At 44.3% G+C, this 26,340-nt stretch overlaps 2 protein-coding genes across 15 annotated transcripts in view; one reads left to right on the plus strand and one right to left on the minus strand.

Moving 5' to 3' along the window:
• Nucleotides 1-34: 34 nt before the first annotated feature.
• TTC19 (tetratricopeptide repeat domain 19) lies at nucleotides 35-7,252 on the plus strand. 2 transcript variants are annotated; one of them, XM_048823645.2, is made up of 10 exons: nucleotides 35-317; nucleotides 1,518-1,621; nucleotides 2,147-2,257; nucleotides 2,643-2,681; nucleotides 3,122-3,178; nucleotides 3,515-3,576; nucleotides 4,306-4,400; nucleotides 4,960-5,114; nucleotides 5,500-5,662; nucleotides 6,666-7,252. In XM_048823645.2, the coding sequence occupies exons 1-10, from the start codon at nucleotides 50-52 to the stop codon at nucleotides 6,797-6,799; spliced, it is 1,188 nt and encodes a 395-aa protein (XP_048679602.2). In that variant the 5' UTR covers nucleotides 35-49; the 3' UTR covers nucleotides 6,800-7,252. The 2 variants fall into 2 exon arrangements, with proteins under 2 accessions (XP_048679602.2, XP_048679603.1); XM_048823646.2 differs by having other exon boundaries at nucleotides 205-317; nucleotides 4,963-5,114.
• Nucleotides 7,253-9,987: 2,735 nt separating this feature from the next.
• The window catches only part of NCOR1 (nuclear receptor corepressor 1), a 115,092-nt gene continuing 98,739 nt past the window's right edge, over nucleotides 9,988-26,340 (minus strand). For 7 of the 13 annotated variants that reach the window (XM_075120947.1, XM_075120946.1, XM_075120943.1 and 4 more), the window contains 14 exons: nucleotides 25,683-25,892; nucleotides 25,314-25,463; nucleotides 24,494-24,655; nucleotides 23,837-24,002; nucleotides 23,078-23,577; nucleotides 22,315-22,443; nucleotides 20,083-20,240; nucleotides 19,606-19,823; nucleotides 18,947-19,084; nucleotides 17,934-18,079; nucleotides 16,260-16,313; nucleotides 14,866-15,087; nucleotides 13,407-13,589; nucleotides 9,988-12,529 (listed from right to left, as the gene is read on the minus strand). In XM_075120947.1, the coding sequence (XP_074977048.1) occupies nucleotides 12,342-12,529; nucleotides 13,407-13,589; nucleotides 14,866-15,087; nucleotides 16,260-16,313; nucleotides 17,934-18,079; nucleotides 18,947-19,084; nucleotides 19,606-19,823; nucleotides 20,083-20,240; nucleotides 22,315-22,443; nucleotides 23,078-23,577; nucleotides 23,837-24,002; nucleotides 24,494-24,655; nucleotides 25,314-25,463; nucleotides 25,683-25,892 (2,624 nt within the window). In that variant the 3' untranslated portion in view covers nucleotides 9,988-12,341. The remainder of the gene's footprint in view (nucleotides 12,530-13,406; nucleotides 13,590-14,865; nucleotides 15,088-16,259; nucleotides 16,314-17,933; nucleotides 18,080-18,946; nucleotides 19,085-19,605; nucleotides 19,824-20,082; nucleotides 20,241-22,314; nucleotides 22,444-23,077; nucleotides 23,578-23,836; nucleotides 24,003-24,493; nucleotides 24,656-25,313; nucleotides 25,464-25,682; nucleotides 25,893-26,340) is intronic. The other 6 variants (XM_048823629.2, XM_048823628.2, XM_048823627.2 and 3 more) reach the window with 2 other exon arrangements.

Raw genomic sequence — 26,340 nt, forward strand, 5'->3', positions numbered from 1 at the left:
GGCCACCTTCCTGGTCACATGAACTCGCTACTTCCGCCGGGCGGGTCACATGATCAGGGCCCGCCCCCTGGCGCCTGCGCGTCACGGCCCCTGGCACCTGACCGAGCGCCGGGCCGAGGGTCTGAGGGGGGCGGGCCGGGCCGGGTTGGGCATGCTGGCGGCGCTGCGCCGGGGGCCGGGCCTGCTGGCGGCCGCGGGGAGGCGCTGCTCCGGGGCGCGCCTGCCGGCCGGGAGGGGGGCCGCCTGGGGAGCGGGGTCCCTGCGGGGGCGGAGCGGCCCCGGCCCCGGCCCCGGGGGCGTCCTGGCCGCCCTGGCAGGTGAGAGCAACGGGAGTCGGTGGTCGGGGGCGGAGGGGGGTTCGCTTTTGGGGGGCTGACGGGGTCAGTTACTGGGGTTTGCTGGGGGCTGGATGCACAGGAGCTATTGGGGGGCTGGCAGGTGGGGGCCTGGCAGCGGGGGGTTATTGACCGGGGGGGCTGGCAGGTGGGGGCCCGGCAGCGGGGGGTTATTGACCGGGGGGGCTGGCAGGTGGGGGCCCGGCAGCGGGGGGTTATTGACCGGGGGGGCTGGCAGGTGGGGGCCCGGCAGCGGGGGGTTATTGACTGGGGGGGCTGGCAGTTGGGGGCCTGGCAGCGGGGGGTTATTGACCGGGGGGGCCTGGCAGCGGGGGGTTATTGACCGGGGGGGCTGGCAGGTGGGGGCCTGGCAGCGGGGGGTTATTGACTGGGGGGGCTGGCAGTTGGGGGCCTGGCAGCGGGGGGTTATTGACCGGGGGGGCCTGGCAGCGGGGGGTTATTGACCGGGGGGGCTGGCAGGTGGGGGCCTGGCAGCGGGGGGTTATTGACTGGGGGGGCTGGCAGTTGGGGGCCTGGCAGCGGGGGGTTATTGACCGGGGGGGCCTGGCAGCGGGGGGTTATTGACCGGGGGGGCTGGCAGGTGGGGGCCTGGCAGCGGGGGGTTATTGACCGGGGGGGCTGGCAGGTGGGGGCCTGGCAGCGGGGGGTTATTGACCGGGGGGGCTGGCAGGTGGGGGCCTGGCAGCGGGGGGTTATTGACCGGGGGGGCTGGCAGGTGGGGAGGTGGCTGTTGGAGGAGACTGGTAAATAAGGGATTATTTGGAGTCAGGGTGGGGGGAGGCGATGTCTGGCCTGTTAGGTACAGGAGGGGAGGGCAGAGTAGGCGGGGTGCTGACAAGGAGCTTGGGCTGGGGGCAGGAAGGTGGGGAAGGGGGCAGGACGTGAGATGGAAGTGGAGTGGAGGTGATGAGGCCAGGGCACTGCGGGATATGGGAAACCTCCTTGCATGTGGGTGCAGTGGAAATGGGGGTCTGTTACAAGTCACTGTGGGGTAGAAGTGGCACTGGGTGAGTGACTCCAAGCTGTGGAGCCAAACCTGCTCTTTGAAGGGATTTCCAAGTCCGTGCTCCCGCTGGGAACCCTATCCAGCAGCCCTGGGCAGGGAAGGACAAAGCTCTCTCAGCTGTCCAAGTTCATCCAGTCAAATGTTTCTCTTCCCAGCTTTCACCTTGTTCTCTAAAAATGCTGAGGAAGAGAAGGAGACAAAGGAAGGGGAGAGTGCAGGAACTGAAGACACCATTATATTCCTTTTGAAGAAAGCCAAGGTAACGTCACAAGGACCTAAATTACGATTAGTTGTATTCGTACAGCTCCAAGAGCTCTTGTCACAGACTAGGACCCTCAACTTGTTACCCACTTAGCTTTCTTATTAAATATACTAACTTCAATGAAATAAGCATGCTGGCTTGGTGGCGAATTGCTGGGCACTTCCACTGCAAGAGCCTAATGGGAGGCCTTTTGTGAGATGAACTCAGCACTCTCAGCCTTGCATCCTACTGATGAGCCAGTCCAGACACTTGGAGGCATGGATGGGGGGAGGGAACCCAAGTATCCGCTAGCACTGAGGATCCCATAAGGAGAGCAGAGATGAACTGCTCTTCCCAAGTCATTGATCAGGGCAGCAGCTGGAAGTTCATGCTGTTCTGTCTCTGCTCCTGTAAGCAGCATTTGCACAGGTCTGTTCACCTGCACAGTGATGCCCTTGCTTGGCCTGCTGATACCCTGGGGTCAGCATTCCCACATACTGGGATCTCTAATCATTGTAGGTTTTCCCTTCTTTCCACTTCTAGCTCAGCATCATGAAGGGGGAGCTTGAGGAAGCAGAGCGGATTCTGCACGAAGCCGTCCGACTCTCCCATCAGTCAGACAACAAGAGAGCCATCATCTATACCTATGACCTGGTAATACTCCCAGGAAAGCTCTGTGTGAGACAGGGGTCCTCACAGCTGCTGTGGATGTGGTCTCGGTCTCTCTGTCCCAAGCATGGGCTCAAACCTGTTCTAGCAGCCTCTGAGCTTGATAAATGTATGACTGGAATTATATGACATGGCTGGCTTGGATTGCAGGGGCCTGGACTCCCTTGCAGTCTTGTGTTTTTACATTCCTGTTACTTCCCTTGCCCTCCACTGGGCAGTAATTTCAGCAGCTGGTAACACGTGTTTGCTGGGCAGAAGTTGCAGGTTAAAAGAGGGGAAACAGCTTTGTGCAAAGCTAGCCCAAGGTCAGCAATAGCCTCACATGGGGAAGCTTTGGCATACCTGAGCTCTTTTCCTGCTTCTTTTCTAGATGGCAAACCTTGCGTTCCTGAGGGGTCAGCTGGACAGCGTGAGTAAAGTCCTATCATTTGAGTCTGTGAAGAGCCCTGTACTGTGTCTGAGATCTTCAGAGGGCTGCCTACAATGTTAAGTATTATGGCCCACAGCTGGGTTATACTAAACCAGTAGTTCTCAAACTTTTGTACTGATGACCCCTTTCACATAGCAAACGTCTGAGTGCGACCGTGCCCCCCCCATTAATTAAAAACACTTTTTTATATATTTAACACCATTATAAATGCTGGAGGCAAAGCGGCGTTTGGGGTGGAGGCTGACAGCTCACGACTCCCTAGGTAATAACCTCACGACCCCTGGAGGGGTCCCGACCCCCAGTTTGAGAACCCATGTACTAAACAATTCTGTTAAGGCCAGTTTCAGACATAGATTGCCTATCTATCACCAGCTAAACCTGGGCGCTGGCTCTTTAATATACTTTCTCTTTTGTTTCAGGCAGAGAAGCTCTTCAAAGCAGCAATGAGCTTCTTGCTAGCTGGCGACATGAAGCAGGTAAGGGCTTCTCCCCACAGGCTTCCTGCTGGGCGTGAGGTCCCCACAGCTGCTGTAGCATTCCTTACACTACCTCTTGCTTGGGGAAGATGTGGCCTTGCTCCATTCCCTACAGCTCCTCCTATGGGGAGCTGCTGGTACTGGAGTGGCAGTGAGCTTCCCTGCCATTTAAGCAGCATCTTCTAGAGGTAGCAGTTCATTTACACCATGTATAGGGCATTATCTTGGCCTGTGTCTGGTCTCTGAGGAAGCAGTGGTTCTGCTGTAAGGGTCAAAGAGAGGAGTGATTGTGGCTGCCCCCTCTAATGTGCCTTTGACTTCTCTCCCTCCTGACAGGATGACAATGCCATCATTGAAATGTCCCTCAAGCTGGCCAGTATCTATGCTGCTCAGAACCAGTGAGTACCAGGGGGAGGCTGGAGTGCAGATTGTTAGCTCCAGGATACCAGTGGTGATTTTGGGGCAGAGGAAGCTCTTTCTTCTGATCTGGGAAGGATAAGAGGTCCTATGTTGAAGGGTTGGGGGGTTACCCATCCTACAGGGTATTCTCAACTTGGAGACCTCAAAGTCAGTGACTTTCATGAGCTTCCTGTGTGTGAGTCACATATGTGGCACCTGTGTCCCAGCAGCAGGCAAGACCCAGCTGATCTGCATCATCCTCTCCAGCTAGGTCTCTGCCACTTAGATGGAAATACCTGCAGACAGCTGTAGGGACAAGTCCCATTGATCTGACAGAGAAAACCCACTGAACGCCTTTGGGCTCAATTTCTGTGTTTACAGATGTAGTTGGTGGCTGTCTGGTTTGACAGCGCGGTAGGGGAGTGCTCTGTCTGTAGGCCAGGGGCAGCAGCAGGGCACACTCCATCCCCTGTGGGCAAGAGAGAGGCTACTTCTCCAGAGCTGTCAGAACCCTGGGCCTGTTTGCTGAGGTGACCAAGAACCAGGCCAACAGAATGGGAGGTGAGGGAAGGGTCACAGCAGGAAGCAACTGACCCCCAGGGTAATGGTAATGTGGCTGTCTCCCAGAAATGCCCAGTGTGTGGTGGTAGTGAGCTAATGCTGCCCTGGCGGTGTGGGAGGAGTGGCCTGGATTTGCTGAGCTCTGACCTTCGCCCTTTATTGTGCAGACACAAGCTGGCTCTTGCTGGCTACCAGTTCTGCATCCTGACCCTGGATGAGAAGATAGCCAAATACAAGGACTTGCCTGAGGATGTTCTCCCAGGTAGGAAGCTCCTGGGCTTTTGCTGTTGTCAGTGTGGCTTTCTGCCTCTCTAGGGATCTTCCTGTGTTGCCATTGGCATCTCTCCTGCCTCTTACAGCCCCTTCCTCCCGTTCCCTCACTGGCTTCTCCTTTCGTGAGCTGCATTCAAGCTCTGTGTCCTTCCCTTCCTGTACTTACATCTGTCCTCCTTTCCTCCACCACCCTGTCACCTGTGCACTCCCACCTCCAGTCTCCCTGTGTCTGCTCTGGCTCTAATGCTTCATGCTGGCTCTGTGCCCATGGAGCCCTTAATCTGTTTTACTGCCCAGCTGTCCTGCCATTTGTCACAGCCATACCCACTACCTGTGCCTCACCCTCTGCATTTGCCATTAAGCTAGGTGGGGCAGGGCAGAGATCTTGTCTCAGGAGTGTGCAGGTGTTGCTCTGGCAATATTACTCAATGCTGATCCTTTGACAATGCTTGCACAGGTGTTGGTAAAAATCCCCTGGGGGTGCTGTCTAGTTTTCATTCCTGAGAGAAGAGGGTAGTGCTTTGACCCATCTCTTTTCCTGCTCACAGCAGAGGAAAGAGCCAACACGTATCTCCTGCTTGGTCTGTGCCTGGACTCGTACGGTCGCTACCTCCTGGCCAACAAACAGCTGCCTCGGGCCCAAAGAATGTATGAGAGGGCACTTCAGATCTCCAAGGAGGTCCAGGGAGAGACCCATCCCCAGGTGAGTGGGAACTGATGGCTGGACTCAGAATGGCACTTGCTGGAGCAGCAGCTATGTGCTCATGTCCCTGCATGGGGTCAAGAGTAAACATGTGCCAGTGCCCAGGGAGGGGAGGACTGAGCTAGATCTGTCCTGGTCTGCCAGCATTGAACCCTCTGTTACTATTGCACTGACCCGTTCATCTATGGGGAGATGTTATGAGATCCTCTCCTTTGTGCTGCTTGGCACTGGTGTGCCAGAACAGGCTAAGCTGGATATTCAGCCTTCCATAGCTGTAGGTCAAGACAGGACCCCGTATCTGCATTGCCATTGGTTAAGTTCTAAAAGCAAAAATCCTCCTCCTCCTCCCCCAGCTCTAAGACTTCCTCTCCCTGTCCTGGTGCAGACTGTGGTACTGATGAATGACTTAGCAACTGTGCTGGATGCCCAGGGGCTCTATGATGAGGCATATACACATGGGAAGAGGGCATCTGAATTGGCAAGGCAGACTGAGCACCCTGAGGAGCACATGGTGCTGAATAACCTTGCAGGAATTCTGATGCACAAAGGTAAGTATTGACACCTAGCCAAAGCAGCTTAATCAGGAAAGGTGATTTCTTTGCTCATAACTCTCCTGGCTGCAGTAAGGGAGCAAGGCCTGGGCTGTGGCAGTGAACATGGGACAGGGACTTCAGCACCCTGTATCACTACTCTCCTTCCCATTCAGTGCAATAGCTCTGGCTTGTCTTTAGCAATGGTCTATGCTGCCTTCAAATTTTAACCTGTCAAGGTGAAGATGCCTGTACTGATTGATTGCATTGCACTGGGGGTGTGTGTGTGAGAAAGGGAGTTAGTGCCTTGGAGGCAGGTGACTTTAAATTGAGGAGTTGAATTCTTACCCACCACTCCTTGACAGCCACTAATTGCCTCACTACCCCCACCCACCCCACTCTCTATTGGGCATTGGCTGTAGTGGTAATTGCCAGAGAACACTGCAGCAGTAATATCCCAGGCCTGAGATCTCAAGCTAGGGGTAGCTGTGTTGGGCTGGCTGCAGCAGGTGCTCCATCCCTCATACAGTTGGTTCCATGGGTTGAAGATTGTGCAACCCTAGAGCAAGATTAATCTCTAACCCTTAAATTCTGGAGCCCAGACATGGCCGCTGCCCTGCCTGCACACACTTTGAGTAGCTCCAACCAGCAAAGCACAAAAAGCCCTTGGTAAAGCTTGTGTGTCTTACTGCTGCCAACCAAGACTGAATCATTGGGTTCTAGGCTGGCAGGAGGGAGGGGACTCTCCCCACCCCCTTCATCCTCAGATCTTGCCTGAGACAGGCCAGGTGAGCTGCTGGTCCTGTTAGTGACAGCTGCTCATGCACAGAAAGCATGATGACAGAGAAGGGAATGAGACAGACCTGGCCTTTATTTTCTAGATGAACAATTCTTTCAACCCTGAACTAAACCCTACTCCTCCCTGGTTTGTGCCTGACTGTTCCAAGCAGCACTTTAAGTGTAATCACTCAGAGGGGCTGGGTGTAACATTCACCTAGCCTTCTTCCTCCACTAAATGCAGAAGACTTTCTGCAAGCAAAACAGGTGTACAAAAAAGCCCTGAAACAGGCAGAGCTGAAAGGAGACACTGCATCCAGGCAGCACATCCAGGAGGAACTAGCAGAGCTGGCCAGGAGGAGAAAGCACTCAAACTGAACATATGATGCACAAATGAGGGAGGCTTGAAGTATCTTGGACTGAATGAACTGCTGAAGGCAAGGTGGTGGATTATACAGAGCACAGGAAGACTGGGACCTGTTGCCATTTTCAGTGGGAACTAAAATAGGTAACGATAGGTTCAGTACTGAGTAAGTACAAGGGGGTGGGAGGAAGGAGGTACTGCTCTTGATGGCTTTGACAAACTCAAAATAAAGCTTTGATGGAATTGTGGGAGACTGAAGGCTCATTAGTCCCTTGCACCTGTGAACTCTGAACTGTATTTGAATTACCATGATTTCTTTAGATAAGCTATTACCAGCAGGACAGTGGGGTGGGAGGAGGTATTGTTTCATATTCTCTGTGTATATATAAAGTCTGCTGCAGTTTCCACGGTATGCATCTGATGAAGTGAGCTGAAGCTCATGCTCAAATAAATTGGTTAGTCTCTAAGGTGCTACAAGTACTCCTTTTTGCGAATACAGACTAACACGGCTGTTACTCTGAAACAAGTTTAAATGTTAGCCTCTGCTTTAATCTGTGGTCTGTGGCTACTATGGGAAGTGGATTCACTTGAAGTGTTGACCAGTGCCTTTTAAATATTACAACAATCATGGGAGCTCCTGCTGAATGCCTCAGCTGAAACTGTAAAATTATCACTAGTGCTGTCTCACTTTCCCTTTGCCCTGCTGGTGCACCACTAGGGGCCACACCACCATGCAGAGACACAGAGAAGGAAGGAGAGCAGAGGATGGTAGTAAAAAGCAGTTTCATTTAGCTTTTAAGGGAAAAGGGATGGAATTAATACAGACTGAACCTGCTTTTTTTTTTCTTCCAACAGCTAGACTGCTGGGAGAGGCTACTGTAGAGAAGGATTACCAAGTGGGTAGGGTATAAACCCTGGGATTCTTAAGTCAAGCAGGTACTGCTATAGAGGGGGGTAGTCTGGAACCCATATGGTATCCCCCTTCTCCTAGCCATGTGACTGTTACAATAATTGAACCAGCTGCAGGAACCAATTCAAGCAGGGCCTGAGGAACAGAAGTATGCAGTGGCTTTCCTGTAGTCTCTCCCACCCTAGCCCCACTGAAACTATTAAAAAAAACAAAACCAGAAAGTTGTAGAACAAACATGCACCCTGCCACCATTGCATTGTTCACAGGGCTTCTGTTATAGTACTTTCTCTTGTCTGTGTACAGTGTAAGGGCAGGTGGAGAGAGGCTGGCACAGGCTTAGTCCACAGGGGCTTGCACAATAGGACCCATTCACAGTTGACCTTTAGGTACTGTGAATCATGTTTAGGATTGTCATTAACTTAGTCTGGTTCAGTTCCCCTCTATAAAATGGAAATGAGAGCCCTTTTGAAAGACTTGGCAGATTTCAGCACCTTTCAAAAATGGAAACTATCTGTACTGGAGAACAGATCTGTGTCTCCTCTAGCCTAGACCACAGTAAGTATCCACAAATTCACCCTTTGTGAGGGAAAGATTGTTCTGTGGTCCCAAGACCAGTCATTTGTTTGTTCAGAAATCAGATCTCCTTTGCCCAGGGTGCACTTACTAAGCCAGACCCAATTAACTGCTTGTTAAAGATCTTCCTTCCAAAGTGTAAATTTCAGGTTACAAAACTCAATTATTGGCTGTTGCTAAACACCCAAAGATTCCTGCTGCAAGAGGAAGTTGTTCTGCTCAAAAGCAATGGCAGGAGTACCTCCCCAGCCTAGAGCACTGTACTTAGTACTGATGTGCAGGTGGTGGGGTGTAACCCAAATAGCTTTTGAACAGTTTAGAGCAAGCCTACTGATGAGGGAAGGCTATAATAAAGATTGTTATAGCAATTCCAAGGACTGTTAAAGCAAGTAATTCTGCCTACTTAAGTAGTGTCAGACAAGTGGGGGGAGGGATAGCTCAGTGGTTTGAGCATTGGCCTGCTAAACCCAGGGTTGTGAGTTCAATCCTTGAGGGGGCCATTTGGGATCTGGGGCAAAAATTGGGGGGATTGGTCCTGCTTTGAGCAGGGGGTTGGACTAGATGACCTCCTGAGGTCCCTTCCAACCCTGGGATTCTATGATTCTAAGTGGAGCTAGCTTTGGGGTTTTCAGTAAGTAGAGTGGGTAAGAGGTTTGTTTACCATCATATTCAAAAGCACACCTAGGTGAGATGTGCACACCTGAACATTGTTACTGTTCAGATTACTTACACTAGTGTTGGGCAGCAGATCAGTTAATCTTCAGTGCATTCAGCTTTAGTCCTCTCTAGATTGTGTAGCTTAGCCTCCTAGCAGGCATGCATAAACTCTTAGGCCAGTTTAGTGAATAGTGGGGCTAGGGGCCTGATTTCTAAGCTTAGGCTTCCATTATTACGAGTGCAGGTTTGTCTCCCCCATGAATTGCTAAGGAAAGAAAACACACAACAATTACAGGCTCAGGTGTGCTCACAGAGAATGAAGGACTAAATAGCCTATGCATTTTATATCACATTCACTGTAGCATGAGCATGCAGTTACCAGATGCGTGTTTTTGGCTACATGGACATCTACTTCCTAGAACTCTAATGGTCTAGTCTAGTGTTGTAATCTGAGATTACTTGAATTTCAGTGCCCTAGGAGGGTGCTTCAGCTATTTCTGTAGAGTGTTGTCTGTCATTCTCATCAACACAGCTTGATGCTGCAAAACAAAAGGGACACAGAGAAAGAGGAAATGGATCCCCTTTATTGATTGGTCTGAATCTAGAAGTCATTGTCTACTGAAGACATTTTGTGGAAAAAAATTGAATTTTAGCATGACACATGGGTTTTTTCAAGTCTTAAATGTTTTCATATCAGAATCACTGAACATACCAAGATGAAAACATTGAGAAAACGCTGATCAGAAATCAACAGTTACAAATTTGTAGTAAACTACTTTTGTAAACAATGATTTACAGACACCTTCCTGTTTGAAACAGACCAGGTGTAATTCCATATTCAAAGGCTACTGGAATTTAAAATAATGCTTAGGCTCTGGGTGTTATCAAAAATTAAAACTTAGGGAACAACCCTAAAAAAATTGCTTCACAATAAGAAAAACGAAATTAGATGGGCAAATGCCACTCTTATCCTATGCCTGTGAGGGTTATTCCTCAAAGGAGAGGCTGCTTGACTACCCTTATTTAGTTAGGATACCTTGCAGCAGCAATAAAGAGAACACACAGATTTCCCTCCTTTATGTAAATTAGGCTAAAGAACAGATGTTCATACAGTACAATTAGCTACAGGCTTTGCAGGTACAAGCCTCTATTTCAAACATACTATGGTTTTCGTTACACTGAGGACAGGAGAAAAGAACTACTTTGGAATAGCACTCCATTTTTCACTTTCCCAAATTTAAATTCACAACATGGGGAGACCAACTTATAGCAGTGTGTCCTTGAAGATGAGTTAAGAAAATAAAGGAAAGTTAAAATCAGGGGGATAGGAATTCCAAACACAGTTGTTCACTTTACACCTGACATGCTTCAGGGTTTTCACGTTTTCAGGAAGTCTAAAGATTTTAACACTTCCAACCAATTTTAACTCTGCAGGATACAGCATTTAAAGACACCAGCAAAGCAAATCTGCAATCCTTACACCTCATGAGGTTTCCAAGACAGTTTGCAAACTAGCAAAGAGGAGTCAAATCTCTTGTTGCTTTCTCTTTCCTACAGTTGGGGCAACCTGGGGCTCTCTTCAATGAACACCATCACACTTTAAAAGATTTACAGCACAAAGGGTTCTGTACCTCTTCCCATTTGTTAACTACAGGCAAAGGGCATCACAGACCTATAAAACACAGCACTTGCATGGACTCCAAGTTACAGCTAAAACAAATTTTTATACCTTCCAGACATAAGGAATTGCAAATACAGGTCTAAAATTAAACCGTTTTCAGTAGGCTGAAAGATCGTGATAAGTTTGACACCCTCTTCCTGAGACAAATGCTGAATATGGTCTTGTTTCCAATTGCTGAAGGGTCACATGCTGCTTAAATGTTTCATTTAATATTTGACTTTACCACCCACTCATTCAATAGTTTTCTCTCCATATCAATACTTGTCTCCTTGTACCCCAGAGCACTTAAACTCATGGTCCTGGGGCCAGTGCAACCATATAAAAGTGAAACATGGCAAACAGATTTCAGCTGACACAGTGGCCATACTAATCAGATGCATGTATACATGTCCTACATGTATATTACTACAGTAGAGGCCTCCAATTCCAGCAGGCACTGACAGATGAATGATTAAAAAGACCCTCTTCTAGTACCATAAGCAATTTTTTTTTTAGAGAGAGTCTCTCTATCAAGTAAAGTTTAGGGGTTGGTTCAATATAAAAAATTAGGTTTACATGCAAATCATTTTTCTTACTGGACTAGGTTTTAAAATGCATGTTAAAAGACGTTTCAAAATTAGAATGAAGTAAGCAATAATCACAGTATCTTTTTCAAACTGGCTGTCAGAGCCCAGAAAGTTGACTCTTATGTTCCTTGATTACAAAGCTCAGAAGTAGCTTTATTTTATTTTATTTTTTTAAACTAGAGCAGTGGATATATTTTTCTTGATGGACCCAACAACCCACCCAGAGCCTTTGTTCAGTTAAGCAATCTGCTGTGATTTATATGGATATATATGGTAGTAAAATTTGTTTAAAATAGTAGCCTTTTTCAGCTGCATACAATGCAGAAACTGAAAACCTTAAAATAGTCTTTTGGGGCACAGTTAAATTACCAGTGTGCATAACAGTGAGGTATGACTCCAGAAGCTGCTTGGTTGGTTTTTTTTGTTTTGTTATTGTTTTTTCTTTTTAAACTGAACCATAACATACCCATGCAATAATATTTCTGCAGTGTTGCTAAATAAAACTGACTGCACTGAAAATTTACAATGTGGCAGAAATTTAAAAATCAAAGAAATATAATCTTACCCCAGCAGACCTGACTATGTTAATGTACAGAATTTGTTAAGGGGTCAGTCTTAAAAATCAACATTTTCACAAGAGCTTGAACACCACTGTGTCTAGGGAAAAATTAGATTGAAGCACACCACCAGTAAGAGGTGGCATTGCATTAACGGGCAATGATGCTTTGTTGGTTGGGAGAGTAAGGTATGAAGAGTACTCTACACTTGAGAAAATGCTTTAAAAAAAATTACAAAATGACCCCCAAGGTTTATGCAATGATTTGAACGTAAGTACACCAGAGACTATAGCAAGGGAAAAAACACTGCAAAAAGGACTCTCTATTTACAGAAGAATGATTTAAAGACATTATGGTTTTCTTTACAAATAAATGTAGAACAGGAATAGTCCACTTCTTAAAAAGTCTTTACATATTTATCTTTAGTACGTCAACCCTCCTTGATCATGATCCTCCTACACATGGTCTGTGCAGACGGAATCTTTTCGATTTACTCTAATAGCTCCCCATCATTTCTTCGTGTGTGGCCCTTGCTCTCTTGGGAAGTCCCTTTGGGCATAAGTCAAAAATAGAGTTTTTTCGACCCACAAATAAAAAAAACCTCTGCATAGTTCAGTCATCACTGTCAGACAGAGTCTCGTATTGTGCTGAAAGCAGTGGTGCAGGCTCTCGCTCCCATATCCTGTTCTGTTGGTGAGTGGCTGCTTGGCTCATGGATGGTGGGGCACACGCAATGGACGTTGGTGGTGTACTGCTAAGCATCCGCATCGTCAAGGGGTTGTAAGGAAACTGAGTTGATCCTAAGTAAAAAAAGTTTAGCTCAAATAAGACAGACATCACTCCAACCAGATCTTCAAGACTTAACTTTGTTTTGTTAACCAATATTGTGAGGTTCATATGCCAAAGAAACGTGGTGAATGGACACGTGACAGATCAGAGGTCAACACTAGTGTTTTCCACCAACATTCCAGAATCTAATAATTTTAACACCAGACCCCTGAGAAAGGGAAAGTTAAATTTACTCCCTAAAATTCCCATTAGTTTAAAACAGCCAAGATCACATGCAATTTGTTTACATGGAGGCCAACTCTTGATTACTATCATCTTAATTTACGTGTACAGCTTTAACTCAGAACATTGCAGTAAACAAAACAAGTCATTCACCACATTTCTTTGGCATACGAACCTCACAATATTGGTTTTATAGTACACTGGGTTTCAGTTTCAGGGATTAGAGTGATCCTTCAAGCTCTGTGGATCAAAAATTTCCCCAAAACACTGGTGCCTCTCACTGTACAGTGAAGAGTTAGTTGCAAGGATCAGATTGAAAACAAAAAAAAAATACTTCCTAAGTTAAAAAATAATTTCACTCATCTCAGGTGACTCAGCTGCTGATAAAGAATATTACAATTTTTGAGAGGACTAATTAAACCACTTGTGGTGTGAATGATCTACTTTGGTGTTAAAAATGCCTGGTAGAACATTCTCTTCCCTTGTAAAGAGATGGTTTGCTACTCTGCACGTATCTGATTCAAAAAGATCCCTGTTTAATGAATCTGGATACTGTGATGATTTGGTCCATACACTTAAAATGGGTCTTTCCACATCTAACCTTACGATACGATTCCAGTTCTAGTTCTCTTATTTTTTAGAAGTATTTCTGGCAACATTTCTCACCTGTTGAAGAAGGCCTGTCTTCCCAGGCCCACACTGGAGTCTGCCTGTGGTAATCTCCTTCTGAATGTACAGATGAGACAGAGGAAGGTCTTTCAGTTCCTAAGTATCCCTGCCCAGGAATAGGAGATTTAGACTTCCTACTATTAGACTTGCCAATTAACTTCTGCTTGCCAACTCCCCCTCCTGAAAATGGAAGTCACAGTAAATAGATTATTACAAAAATACAATTTAGACTCAATAATAAATTTATAACCAAACTGCCATATAGCAAGCTAAGTTGTATAAAGAGATTAATTACAGCAAATCAAATCTGGATTTCTTCACTTGGAGAGTTACCTTTAACCCTCCGGTGGTAGCAGCCTATAGCTTCTGTTTGCTGTTCATGCACCATTGCTGAGAAATTCCCAGAGCCCTGCGTGGATACAAAATTTATATCCATGGATATAAAAAGGTATCTGCAGAGCTGCAGGTCTTTACCAGGAACCGCAGCAACGAAAGCAGCAGTATATCAGGCCGCCGCTCCCAGAAGCCGGCCCCCCGTGCTGGCAGGTGCTCTGGCGTGGCTGTACTGCCCCCAGCTCTGCCCGCTGAGGTGAGCACCAGGCTCACTGGCAGCTGTCCCTGGTCACACTAGTGTGTACAAGTGGCTCGCATGCTCCCAGACAGGTTATGCAGACTGCTGCATGGAAGGGACTCCTGTCTGGGAGTGTGCAAGCCGCTTGCACGCACTAGCGCAACCAGGGACAGCTGCCGGTGAGCCTGGTGCTCGTCTCAGCGGGCGGGGCTGTGGATGGTACAGCCACACCAGAGGAGCTGCCAGCACAGGACGCTGACTCCTGGGACTGGTGGCCCGACATGCTGCTGCTGTTACGGTTCCCGATAGAGACCTGCAGCTCTGTGGATACAGATTTATATCTGCGGATATACATTTTGTATCTGCACAGGGCTCTAGAAATCCACACTCCTATCACCAAAGGGTTAATTCTTCAGTGGAGAGGCCATGTAATGGATTTCCTTTGTTTTGAAGAGACAGGTTACTTTCACCTAATGCTAGCTACAGTTACCATGCATTAGTCAGCCATTTTGCAAAGGTTTGTGTACACTCTTTAGAGGTGCTGTTCCAGGTAGGCATCTTTCTATACCACAATGCTATGCAGGTGCACCACCCCACCCATTCCATCCTTGCCTATCATAGTCCCCATGTTTTCATTAAAGGAAACACTGGCTAAGACTCTGGAGTACCAGCACTGCTTCTTTGAACTGGAGGGGACACGGCTGAAGAATGAGGCACCTGTCCCCAACCCAAGGGGTGAACATGTCGCCTCTATAGCACTGTCAGGGAGCATGGATTTCTCAGTTTTCATGATTTCAAGCTCTCTTAACTACTTCAATTACATCCCACAATTACTACCCGTCTCAAGGCCTTGCAATTCTGAGGACCTGTAAGATGATTTCTCACCTGAATTGGGTGATGGATTAGCTTCCTCTCTACGGGCCTCGCTATTAGCTGAGACTGCAGGGTTGGAACTACCAGGTGCTATCCCCATAGGCTGGGACATTACAACTCCATGATCCTCCCCTTTGTCATCAAAGTTGCCCATCAGTGCCTTCCTAATAATGTCTTCCAGACCCAGATTACTGGCAGGATCTGCGAAGGAATGACCCCTAGAACTGACTGCACCTGGGAGAAGAAGAAATTGTGAGGGGAAGGATGGGAGGGGACGACAAAATACACCTCAAAAGAATTATAACAAAGTGACAAGGGAGAAGATTTTAAAGGGACAAAGGAAGAAGAAAAAAAACAAAAAACAAAGATGAGCAGTTTATGCAAAGCTTCATGCACCAAGCAGCTCACAATGGCTACAATTTAGACATGCCAGCACCAAAATTAAAGAGCCATGTTAATTATGTCAGACTGCCCTTTGGACGAGGACAAGATACTTACATGTGTATTAAAAACTAAGAGCCAAGGCAGTTAAGGATGCCAATTCTGACAGAATATTAATCAAACTGACAATCATTAAAATATGTTGGTCATAAAAGGAGGAGACCCAGAAAACAGGATTTCTCTCATGATGAAACATACAAATTCTATGTTGCGACAATTATTTTACAAGTGAAATACTAAATAAAGAACACTGGGCAAATATTGATCTTCACAACCTCTCCCCCCTCATCAAAGGAAATCATTATTTTAAAGATAGGGAAACGGAGGTAGAGTGATTTGCCCGAAGTCAGAGAGGGAGTTTGTGGCACAGCTTGGATTACTACCTCTGATTGCCTCTAGAAGTGACAAGTTATGAACTACACAGTGATTAGGCAGGCGACTGGAAGTGTTTAATAGTTACTAATGAACGAGGAGTACTTTAGGACAATTTCTTACTTGATGTGAAGTTACCCGAACTTAATGTAAATACAGCAAATACTTTAATAGCAGCTCAGTTTCTTCCTTCTATTTAAAAAGTTTATGATAATTCAGAAAATAAATTTAGCTATGAACTGTTTTAGTAGAGAACTCTGTTGCAAGTGTTCACAATTTTGTTTAAATGAGATGCTAAGGAAAAGATATTTGCACGATTATAACATCAGTGCAAGAAAATTACAAGCCAAACTATAGTACAAATTAAATTTCTGCCTTAAATTGCACTTTAGACATGCATTCAAATTTCCTTTTATATTCATTTTGCTTTTCCTTAGTCTACTGAAACCGGAATTTCCACATTTAGGGCTCTACTGGCTTATTTCTGCATTCGCACACCCCACCCCTTCTTATTTCGGAGTTTCCCAATGCGCCTATTAAAAAGTATTACACTCAGCAAATTCTGTTACAAGATATGTTTCAGGAAGATTTACCTGAGGTAGTGACTGCTGGCAAATTAAATATTTCAGTTCCTGGCTGAGCAGTTGCTGCAATTAAAACACAACATTAAAGTTTGTTTTATATTACTGGTAAGCACTACACGTGTACTGATGTGTGTGTGTGTATTTGAAGAGTCTTCTCTCATTAATCTGCAACTTTATCTGCTTTCACTTCACCTTTGGGTTTTAGTGCTGTGAATGTGCATCACAGGTTGCTCAGTAAAGTAAAACTATGTGTAGAGGTTCATCTTTAATGTTGGTCCAGAAACACAATCTCAGACAATCTGTCTGTTAGCTTTCCCTTAAAAATACTCTTTCAGACCCTTGAAGGTTTTCCTGGTCTCAGAGGTCTTTAAAATGTTTTTGCCTTTTTTTTTTTTTTTTTTTAAAAAGCGGCTATGTTTATTTCCCTGGTTGAATACACATTTTGGTGAATGTATCATATGAATTTTGATACCACATATGTATTTACTTATGACCATTTAGAACTACTTTGAAATGGCTGGAAAAAATTAATTCAAAATTATTGGATTTATAACACCAACATTATGTAATATCTTTACTGATCTGCAATGGCAGATTGACCTGATACTGACATGTAGCGAACAGATAATCAGCTAATGACAGGGGTGGACACTATATTTGCGTTCTAGAAGTCCAGATGAAAGTTTAGCTGAAATGCACCAAAGCAGGATCTATCACACATGCCCAGCTGGGACTATTAAAAGACAATGACAATGTTTACCACACTTATTTACACATTCCTGGTACTTACAATGTTCTCACAGAATGAGACAACATTGGCTTGACATGGGTCTAACACCACAAATAATACCAGCATCACTGACCCTACTTATGTAAATAAGAGATTTTTGTGAATTTGGGTGTCCTTGCTTGTACATCAGTTTTAAGAAAAGCAACATTTATAAGATATTCCAAAACAACGAGGTAGATTTCTGTGAAACAGAAATTATCGTCTTGCTCACTGCAACATATTCCACTTTTAGCAAACAGATGTGCTCTAATCACGAGCATTAAAAGGTTAGGAGCCAAATTAAATTCTCTTTACGGCTAACTGAAATCCCCATTTTGCTGGAATACGTTCATTCAGGGAAGTACAACATGGTGTTAGTAGCATGTTTCACCATGTTGATATCTGTTTCCTAAACTATATACAACTTATTTGTGATTTAGAGGTTGTCGTACTGACACCCATAATTACAAGAGCAAACAACAACAAAAAGGAGTCTTTGAAGCCCTCTGGCAGCATGACACCTCTTCAGTAGAATACATGTAAGGAAGCTTATGTTTACATATCTTATACATCAAATGGAAAACCCAATAAATCATACATTGATAAGAGTGCAGGTTTTTGCCCAATATTTTGTGGCTCCAAAATAAAACGCTTGCCCTTAGGTTACAGAATAGGTTTTCCTCTCTCAAACCAAATATTAACCTTGTAATTGTAAAATAAACTCCTACATACATAAATACGAGAGCAATACATATATATGGCAAAACTTCAAGTGTTTGGTAGTAATTTTTTTAAACATAACATTAAATAAAAAAAAAGTGTATTTGAAACAAGACTGGGTTAGGCTTTGCATTATTGCCATCCAAGGATACACTATGTTAGAAAAGGCAATGAGAAAGCGAAGTCCCACTTACCCATGTCAGAGTCACTTCCACCAGAGGAGTTCAACTTACGAAATATCTCCTGTTTCTTGGACTTCACCATTGGAGAGGTGTTTTCAAGCTTGGTGAAAAATGAAGGCAGGTAACTTATACTCCCCGGAGAGCGAGAGTCAGTCCTGCTGAGACCAACATGTGTCAAAGATGAACTACACATCAACATGCATTGCTTTAAAAACCTTCCCATCACTTCTAAACTCTAGCATGAGTTTACACCAGGGGCCCAAATTCAACATATTTTATAACCCCCCATAAGTAATTTTATGCAGAATAGATCTATACACTCAACTCAACTAGATCTATACACTCAACTATTGTCTCCATTACCTTAGGGTCACCCAAACTTTGCCCAAGTGAGTGCCAGACTGATGACTTGCCAAGAGCATAATCACTACCACCACCTCAATGCATTTGATTGGTATATCTTAAAGCAATTGACAATGGAGGTAAGTATCAATATTTCTATTATACAGAGAATCTGAAGCATGAAGTGGTTAAGTGACACGCACAAGGTCAGTGCCAGAGTCAGGAACAGAACCCAAGGCTCCTGACTCTTAGTCCTGTGCCTTAGCCACTCAACCATATTGCCTCTGAAAGTTAAGAGGAGATTCAATTTTCATCACTCTGGGGCCTAAACCAGTTGATTCTTTTAAAGCACATTAGTTGCAATGAGAAACCCAAAGATTGTATTATGATAGGTGGTTTGCACATATGGAGTCTTTCACCCATGCCTCTCCAAACGCTTTACATAGTGAATTTCAACATCTCTGGGAAGTAGGTAGGTACACACCCATCTGCAAACAGGGTAGACAGAGAGTGGCTAAATGATTTGCCCACAGTAGCAGAATCAGGAACAGAATTTATGAGTCTTGACTCCTACTACACTGCTCTTGCCATTAGACAATACTGCCTCACTTCAGAGATTAGAGCTGCTGCTGACCACTCAGAGATACAAGTTAAGATATAGTAAGTTCAGTTTTTAGACATACCTTTGTTCAGCAGGCTCAGTTCTTTGGGAAAGCAATATAATATTGTCTTGTTTCTCATGTACAACTGGGACCTGAGGCGGTGAGATTGGCTCATAGGGTTCTGAAGAGACATGACTTCTCTCTGGGGACTTCCCAGGTCTAAATTTTTAATACAAAAAAGAGGTACTCTTCAAATGTGTAACCAGCACAGTTAAAAACAAACTCCAGTAACCAATGATCAAGACTATATTGCTTATATATCATCTAAGTCTATGGTATCCCTTGGGATAAAAGATATTACAGAAACAAGACTTCAGACTATCCACATAAATTATTAATTTCTATGAGCGCTACGTATTTATGTATCTTCCTTCCCTCAAAGCTTGGAGACCAAGTGCAGATAAATCTAGTATAAATGTGGAGATGGCTATAATCTACAATGCAGCACCAGTCAGTATTTATCATTTTCCTTACTACACTGTTAGAAAGTTAAGCCATATATTCCTTCAATTTGTTGAAGAAAGTAGACCAAAAATTTAAGTTGCCTTTGGACAGCTAAGAAAGGCTGAAGGATAAACCTACTTCAAATCAATTAAGCCTAATCCACCGTTAATTTTTATTGGCTACTTATACAGGCATTGGTTGAATTTACAGTTAAACCAAAAAAGCCACCACTTCACCTTGCTCTGGATTTGTCAGAGAGATTTTCAGGAGACACTCTGGCACTTGGCCGTTGATGGTGAACAGACTGTGACTCGGGGCTGTAGCGGTTTGAAGCCTTTGCCCGAGTAGGGGTAGAAGCTGAAGCAGGGGCCGAGTTCTGGAATGTACTAGTCGGAGGCTGCAGGGATGCCTGTGAGGCTGCTTGGTTTCTAGCAAAGTCTTGTGTAATAATTTGCTGTTTGGGGGCAAAAAACAAAAAACAAACAAAAAGAGTGGTCAAAAATCTGGCCTACATTCTCTCATTTTAGGAACAAATGCAACTGGCATCACACACACCAAACACGATACAATCTGAACTTCAGTCATGTGATATGTAACATGCCATGGTTTCACTACCAATATTGTAACCTATTATAACTCTCAAATAAAATGTAGCATTTCAATGTTTTGAAAATATAAAATCAATCCCAAAGTTACTTGCAAAATTAACCTACACAGATATGGTCAGCAAGTGTGATCAGACGATGGGTCCTAGGTACATGTCCGATCCCTTCTGCCTGAGAGGAAGGCAGTGGAGGCTGCTGTGGAGAAGGAGATTCCTGTTGTGTCCTATATCGGTGAACTGGACCTTCATACTGCCTGTTGGGATCACCTAGTTTCCAAAAAAGCATATCACTCTAATAAGACATTTCTGAAGTTTAAGCTTTGAGAGTTTTTTGAATATTTATAAGGAGATATATGAAACATTTCTGCATGAAATTTTAAGTAGCTTGTCTAATACAGCTTTCTTTCCTTAGTATTTAGACCAGTGGGACGCATCCACACAATATAGCGGCCCACGGGTTGAGAACCTCTGATTTAGACCATTTGATTCAAACAGGCAACAGAAAGTTAAGTACTAGTCTACAACAGCACTGCATCCATATTTTTGGACTGATTTAATTTCACCGTACTTCTTTGACAGCAAACTGAGCTGACGTAACTTGCACCTCAGTCTCTTTCACCAAAATGAAAAGGAGTACTTGTGGCACCTTAGAGACTAACCAATTTATTTGAGCATGAGCTTTCGTGAGCTACAGCTCACTTCATCAGATGTTTACCGTGGAAACTGCAGCAGACTTTATATACACACAGAGAATATGAAACAATACCTCCTCCCACCCCACTGTCCTGCTGGTAATAGCTTATCTAAAGTGATCAACAGGTGGGCCATTTCCAGCACAAATCCAGGTTTTCTCAAATCAGATGTCAAGAATTATAACATTCATAAACCAGTCGGAGAACACTTCAATCTCTCTGGTCACGCAATCACAGACATGAAGGTCGCTATCTTAAAACAAAAAAACTTCAAATCCAGACTCCAGCGAGAAACTGCTGAATTGGAATTCATTTGCAAATTGGATACTATTAATTTAGGCTTAAATAGAGACTGGGAGTGGCTAAGTCATTATGCAAGGTAGCCTGTTTCCTCTTGTTTTTTCCTACCCCCCCCCCCCAGCTGTTCTGGTTTAACTTGGATTTAAACTTGGAGAGTGGTCAGTTTAGATGAGCTATTACCAGCAGGAGAGTGAGTTTGTGTGTGTATGGGGGTGGGGGGGATGTGAGAAAACCTTGATCTATGCAGGAAATAGCCCGACTTGATTATGCAAAGAGTTGTCACTTTGGATGGGCTAGCACCAGCAGGAGAGTGAATTTGTGTGGGGGGTGGAGGGTGAGAAAACCTGGATTTGTGCTGGAAATGGCCCACCTGTTGATCACTTTAGATAAGCTATTACCAGCAGGACAGTGGGGTGGGAGGAGGTATTGTTTCATATTCTCTGTGTGTATATAAAGTCTGCTGCAGTTTCCACGGTAAACATCTGATGAAGTGAGCTGTAGCTCACGAAAGCTCATGCTCAAATAAATTGGTTAGTCTCTAAGGTGCCACAAGTACTCCTTTTCTTTTTGCGAATACAGACTAACACGGCTGTTCCTCTGAAACCTTTCACCAAAATGTAAGTGTTTGCACCAACAACCAATACAGTGAGATTTTAATTATTTTTTTTAACAGAGCATTTTTTCAGTTAATTCTAAATCAGAGCATATGACAATAAAAAGCAGCACAGTTGAGTGCAGTGGTGTTCAACCTTTTTTCATTTGCAGTCCCCTAAAAAATTTCAGATGGAGGCGCAGACCTCTCTGGAAATCTTACACATAGTCTGCGGACCCCCAGGGGTCCATGGAACACAGCTTGAAAACCACTGTTCTATGGTAATGACAACCTTTCACGGACCCCTAAGACATAGTCTGCAGACCTCCAGGTGTTCGCAGACTAGAGACTGAAAAACACAGGTCTAGAAATCAGGAATTCTCAAATTCTCATCCTGGCTCCGCCTCAGACTAGTTGTAGGGTCTGATCAAGTCAGCCTATTTACCTCATTTTCTCCACATGCAAAATGCGAATAATGCACCCAACCTCCTAGGTGTAGGGAGGTTTAACTGATGAGTGCTAAGTATCATTGCATTTTCAATACATTTAATCAAATTTCCCTACTTTTCACAGATCACAATTAAGTATATGCTCTAGAAAAGCTTCTGAAGATTCAAGAGTGTTTTTAGTTGCAACTTAAAGGCTGCTAATGTACTTTATATACGTAAGTGTATGAGTTCATAGCAACTGTTCAAAAGGGAATATATATTTAAGATACTTGGACATAATTTCTTTATCTACAAAGAAACAGACTTACTTTCTGCCTGGCTTGGTTTGGGTGCCTCTTGTTGATAGGGTTGTAGTTTTTCTTGGGGAGGTACAGGTGAATTTGCAGGGCTGATCACCTCAATGGCATCTCCAGGTGCTTCATATCGGTGGGAAGATACTATGAGTTCAAACAGCAGAGATGTTTTTAAATAAAATGCAAATTTGTGGAAGTGTGAAACCTTAATATTAAGAGTTAATATTAAGAGCCAATAAATCTTGCTAAAAATTGTAATGTATGGAATCTATTTTATTTTCATGACTGGGACAGATCTATTAGAGCATTTAAATAAGCATTTCCTCCTCATTTTCATAATGCATTTACTACTACAAACAGAAAGCTACTATTTTTAGGAAGTATCTTGTGATCTGTAGTGTGGTTAGTTTTGTTTTTCTGTGATTCAAGATAGCCATTCCCTTCTACATCTAAGACTTCCATAAGCATAAACATTGAACGTTCACTATACAGGTGATAGTGAGTTTTGTACTGAGCATCACAAGATTCTTAGGAAAAACTGTGTTTGGCTGTAAAGTGGTATGCATAGCTAACAGCATTGTATAAATGAGTATTGTTTTATTTCACGTCAAGCAGCTGTCAGTTATATAAAAGGGAAGACAGTACAGGGCCTGCACTCCATTAGTAGCAACAGGATAAAACAAATCCATTCAGATGTGCCATGTTCTTTATGGCCAATGTAGTAAGTGAAATGAAAAGAGCACATGAGGGAATAGTAATTAAGAGTGAAGACACGTACAACTGCTAGAAGAATCTGAACTCTGTGAGCCCCGATCCCGTGCATCCTTGTCCGAAGCAATCTGCCGAGTGATGATCACATCTATGAAGTTAGCAGCAGTAATGGTGGTCTTCCCACGAGTCCTTAACTCTTCCTCATACCGGGATTTAGGAGGAGGCCCTTTGTCTTTACCAGCCTCTGAATAAACTACCGATGAAGACGGACCCTGGGACTTGCCACTGGAAAAAGCTGCTGATGTGTACGGGCACTGAACAGACCTCTTTTCTGCTTCCAGTGTTTTCTGCTCCATCTGTTGCTGCTGTTCACTAACCACCGTGGACCTGCGCCCCATGTTCTCTTCTATTCTGGTTCCTTCATGCTTATGCTCTTTTGCTTTGACAACTTCCATCTGAGGAGCAGAGGCTGCAGCATCCACCAATGCAGCTAGGGCATCAGCAGCAGTGTTGTAACGGGAAGCAGGCAACCCTGGAGTTATGGAGGGGGCTCCAGGCGTGAGCTGCCTGTTAGCAAATATCAAAAATCACTTGCATTAGATCATACAACAGCAATTAAATGATTTCAGCTGGCTCTTCCAGGCTTCCTACAAAGTACAGCTTTTGTGATGCTAACACCTTTCCCTTAAGTCATTTCCCATAGGCCAAAGACCTAGCAGATGGTGGTACTTTTGGTCTCTACTATTTTTCATGCAAAGTAAATACGTTTAGTAATGAGCTTAATCCCAGGACATATTTCTTTGTAACAGGAGTTTAAGAAACGTACATGATGCGTAGCTGAGCAGCAGGATCCAGAGGGGTAATTACACTTGTCCCATTGGTTCCTTGGAAAATACTGGGCCTTTGCTGCAGCATGTTCTCTTGGGTTCTAACAGAAGGAGAAGGTGAGCGAACGTATCCATGACTGCCAGGTCTACCAGGTTGCTCTGTACCTTAAGTGTGTGGAGAAAGTTAGTGAGTGGGGGAAAATATAGACTGTTATAACGTGTAATAAGTATGTATATAACAATGCATAAGCAAGTATCATAATGCTATCGCCTCCTCCACACTCTTTTTCATATGTCTATGCTGCTGTCAGGCATAGACCATATTTAAAGCTTTCTAAAGAACAGCATCCTCCAATCTGCACTGCACTGAGTGAAAGGCCAATTGTAACAGGACTGCCTCGGTTGATTCCATCCTTCAGATTCTACATCATTACAACTGAACAAAGATAAAAAGAACATACTACCTACCACTGTCAATTACAGCAAAACCTCCACATCTTAGGAATCACCCATTTAGATCATATTAACAATAGGTTACACAGCACTGTTTTTTATTTTTTAGAAGTCAAAACAGAAGTGCTAATGGTGGTTGTGGAAACTGATTAGTTATATTTTGTATAAACAAGACTGATCCAAATGTGGCAATGTACACTCACCAGGCCGAAGGTAGTGCTCAGTGGGAACTGCAGCGATTCTCTCCCTCTCTCGTTCCCTCTCCCGCTCCCTTTCACGTTCCCTCTCCCTCTCCTTCTCCCGTTCCCTCTCCCGCTCCCTCTCAGCGTTGGCAGCTGCAGAAGCAGCCAGATGCGTAGGGTGTCCTATAAGATGCACAGGAGATAGGAGAACTTCAAAACAGCAGTGAAAAGCGTAAGACAAACACTGAAAAGCTCAGCAGTGTGTATTACTTGACACACCCTTGATGTAAGTTGAAGCCAGAAAAGAATATTTATGAATGCCCCAAACCACTTTGATTTCATTGATAATTATACACTGGACTATGATGGCTGAACCCTAAAATTCACTGTGAGAGATGGGGTTGGGAAACAACCTTCCCAAGTCACTCCACTGCTTTAATACACAGTGATAGGAGCTATCCAGTCGGCAGATAATAGGAGCCAAATTCCACCCTCGAACAGAAATTAATGGGTTCATGTATCAGATGACAGAATTTGGCCCACTGTATTTAACAAAAACACCAAACTTTTTATTTTTCTAATTGTTTTCTCTTCTTCAGGGCTTCCAGCAGATAAATACAAAACCTATCACAATGGGGCCCCAACCCTGGCTTGGGTACCTCTGGCTGCTACTGAAGCAATAAAGTTAACAACCCTCTCTCCCATCACCCAAAGTGAATGGCACGGGGGTTAGCTATTGGAACGGCAGCAAAACACTTATCCAGTGACTAGTGGATAGAGAGGGTCACTATCCTAGAATGTCAATGGACTAGGGATAATACAGAACAATCAGGACTTTTACCTGGTGACATAGATGCAGGGTTGTAAGGCCTTGGCGGGAATGTGAGCTGGGTGCCAGGGATATAAGTGATTCTCTCCATAGGAGGGGTACTTGTTCCTCCTGGATGAGGGACTAAGATAGTGGGAGCCATATTGTTCAGATCAATAATTCCTGTTCAAAAGTTATAATGGAATTAGGATATACTCCCTAATCTCAACAGTTTACAACTACTTAAAAAAAAAAAGGAGATATGCATCTAGGCTTTCTACTAGTGTTATACAGAGTTTTGTTTTGCATATGCAGAGACCAGTTTTAAAATGCACCCATTTATATATAAAACTCCACCCTCCAAAACATATTCCAAAGAAAGCCTGGAGAAGGCAGACATACCTCTAGCTCCTGCATATGGGAGAGCTAAAGTTTGTTCTCTAGGAGACAGTCCTCTGGTTACATCAGGACGTAAATTAACTTGCATCTGCTGTGAGGTAATATAGTCATTTAGGATTGTCTGCCGTGTGTTCTCCATTGCATAAAGCTGATACTGACTTGGGTAACCTGGGGTAGGTGAAAGCTGCCTTTGGAACAGGTATGCAGCAGCAGCTGAGGATGAGAAAAAGAAATAAAGGGAAGTTTAGTGTGCAGCAGAGGAAGAGTTTAGAATTTATAGTTAAAATATTTCTTAAGCTTTAATAAGTGTTGCCAATCCTCCAGGGCCAGCTCTGACAGAATCAAAACTAGTCTTCTCAATGCCGATGTTCCACTGAAAACATGTGTTCTCATACTTAAGCTAGGAAAGGTTAAGCAATCCAGACTGAAGAAATCTGCTTTATGGAAAAAGTCATTAGAGGAAACTGTGAATGTAAATCCTAATGTTCTTTAGAAGCGAAGCACTGAAATATGCACACAGGATAAGGAGAAATACAGGATAATGAAAGGAAAAATACAGGATTAAAGATAATCAGTGGAAGCGGATCGATCTTTGAGTTACAAATCAGTTTCCTGTTTTCAATACCATCTGAGTAGATTCTAAGGGCAAAACAACATACAA

The sequence above is a fragment of the Caretta caretta genome, chromosome 17, assembly GCF_965140235.1.
Source record: "Caretta caretta isolate rCarCar2 chromosome 17, rCarCar1.hap1, whole genome shotgun sequence".
Taxonomy (NCBI): Eukaryota; Metazoa; Chordata; order Testudines; family Cheloniidae; genus Caretta; species Caretta caretta.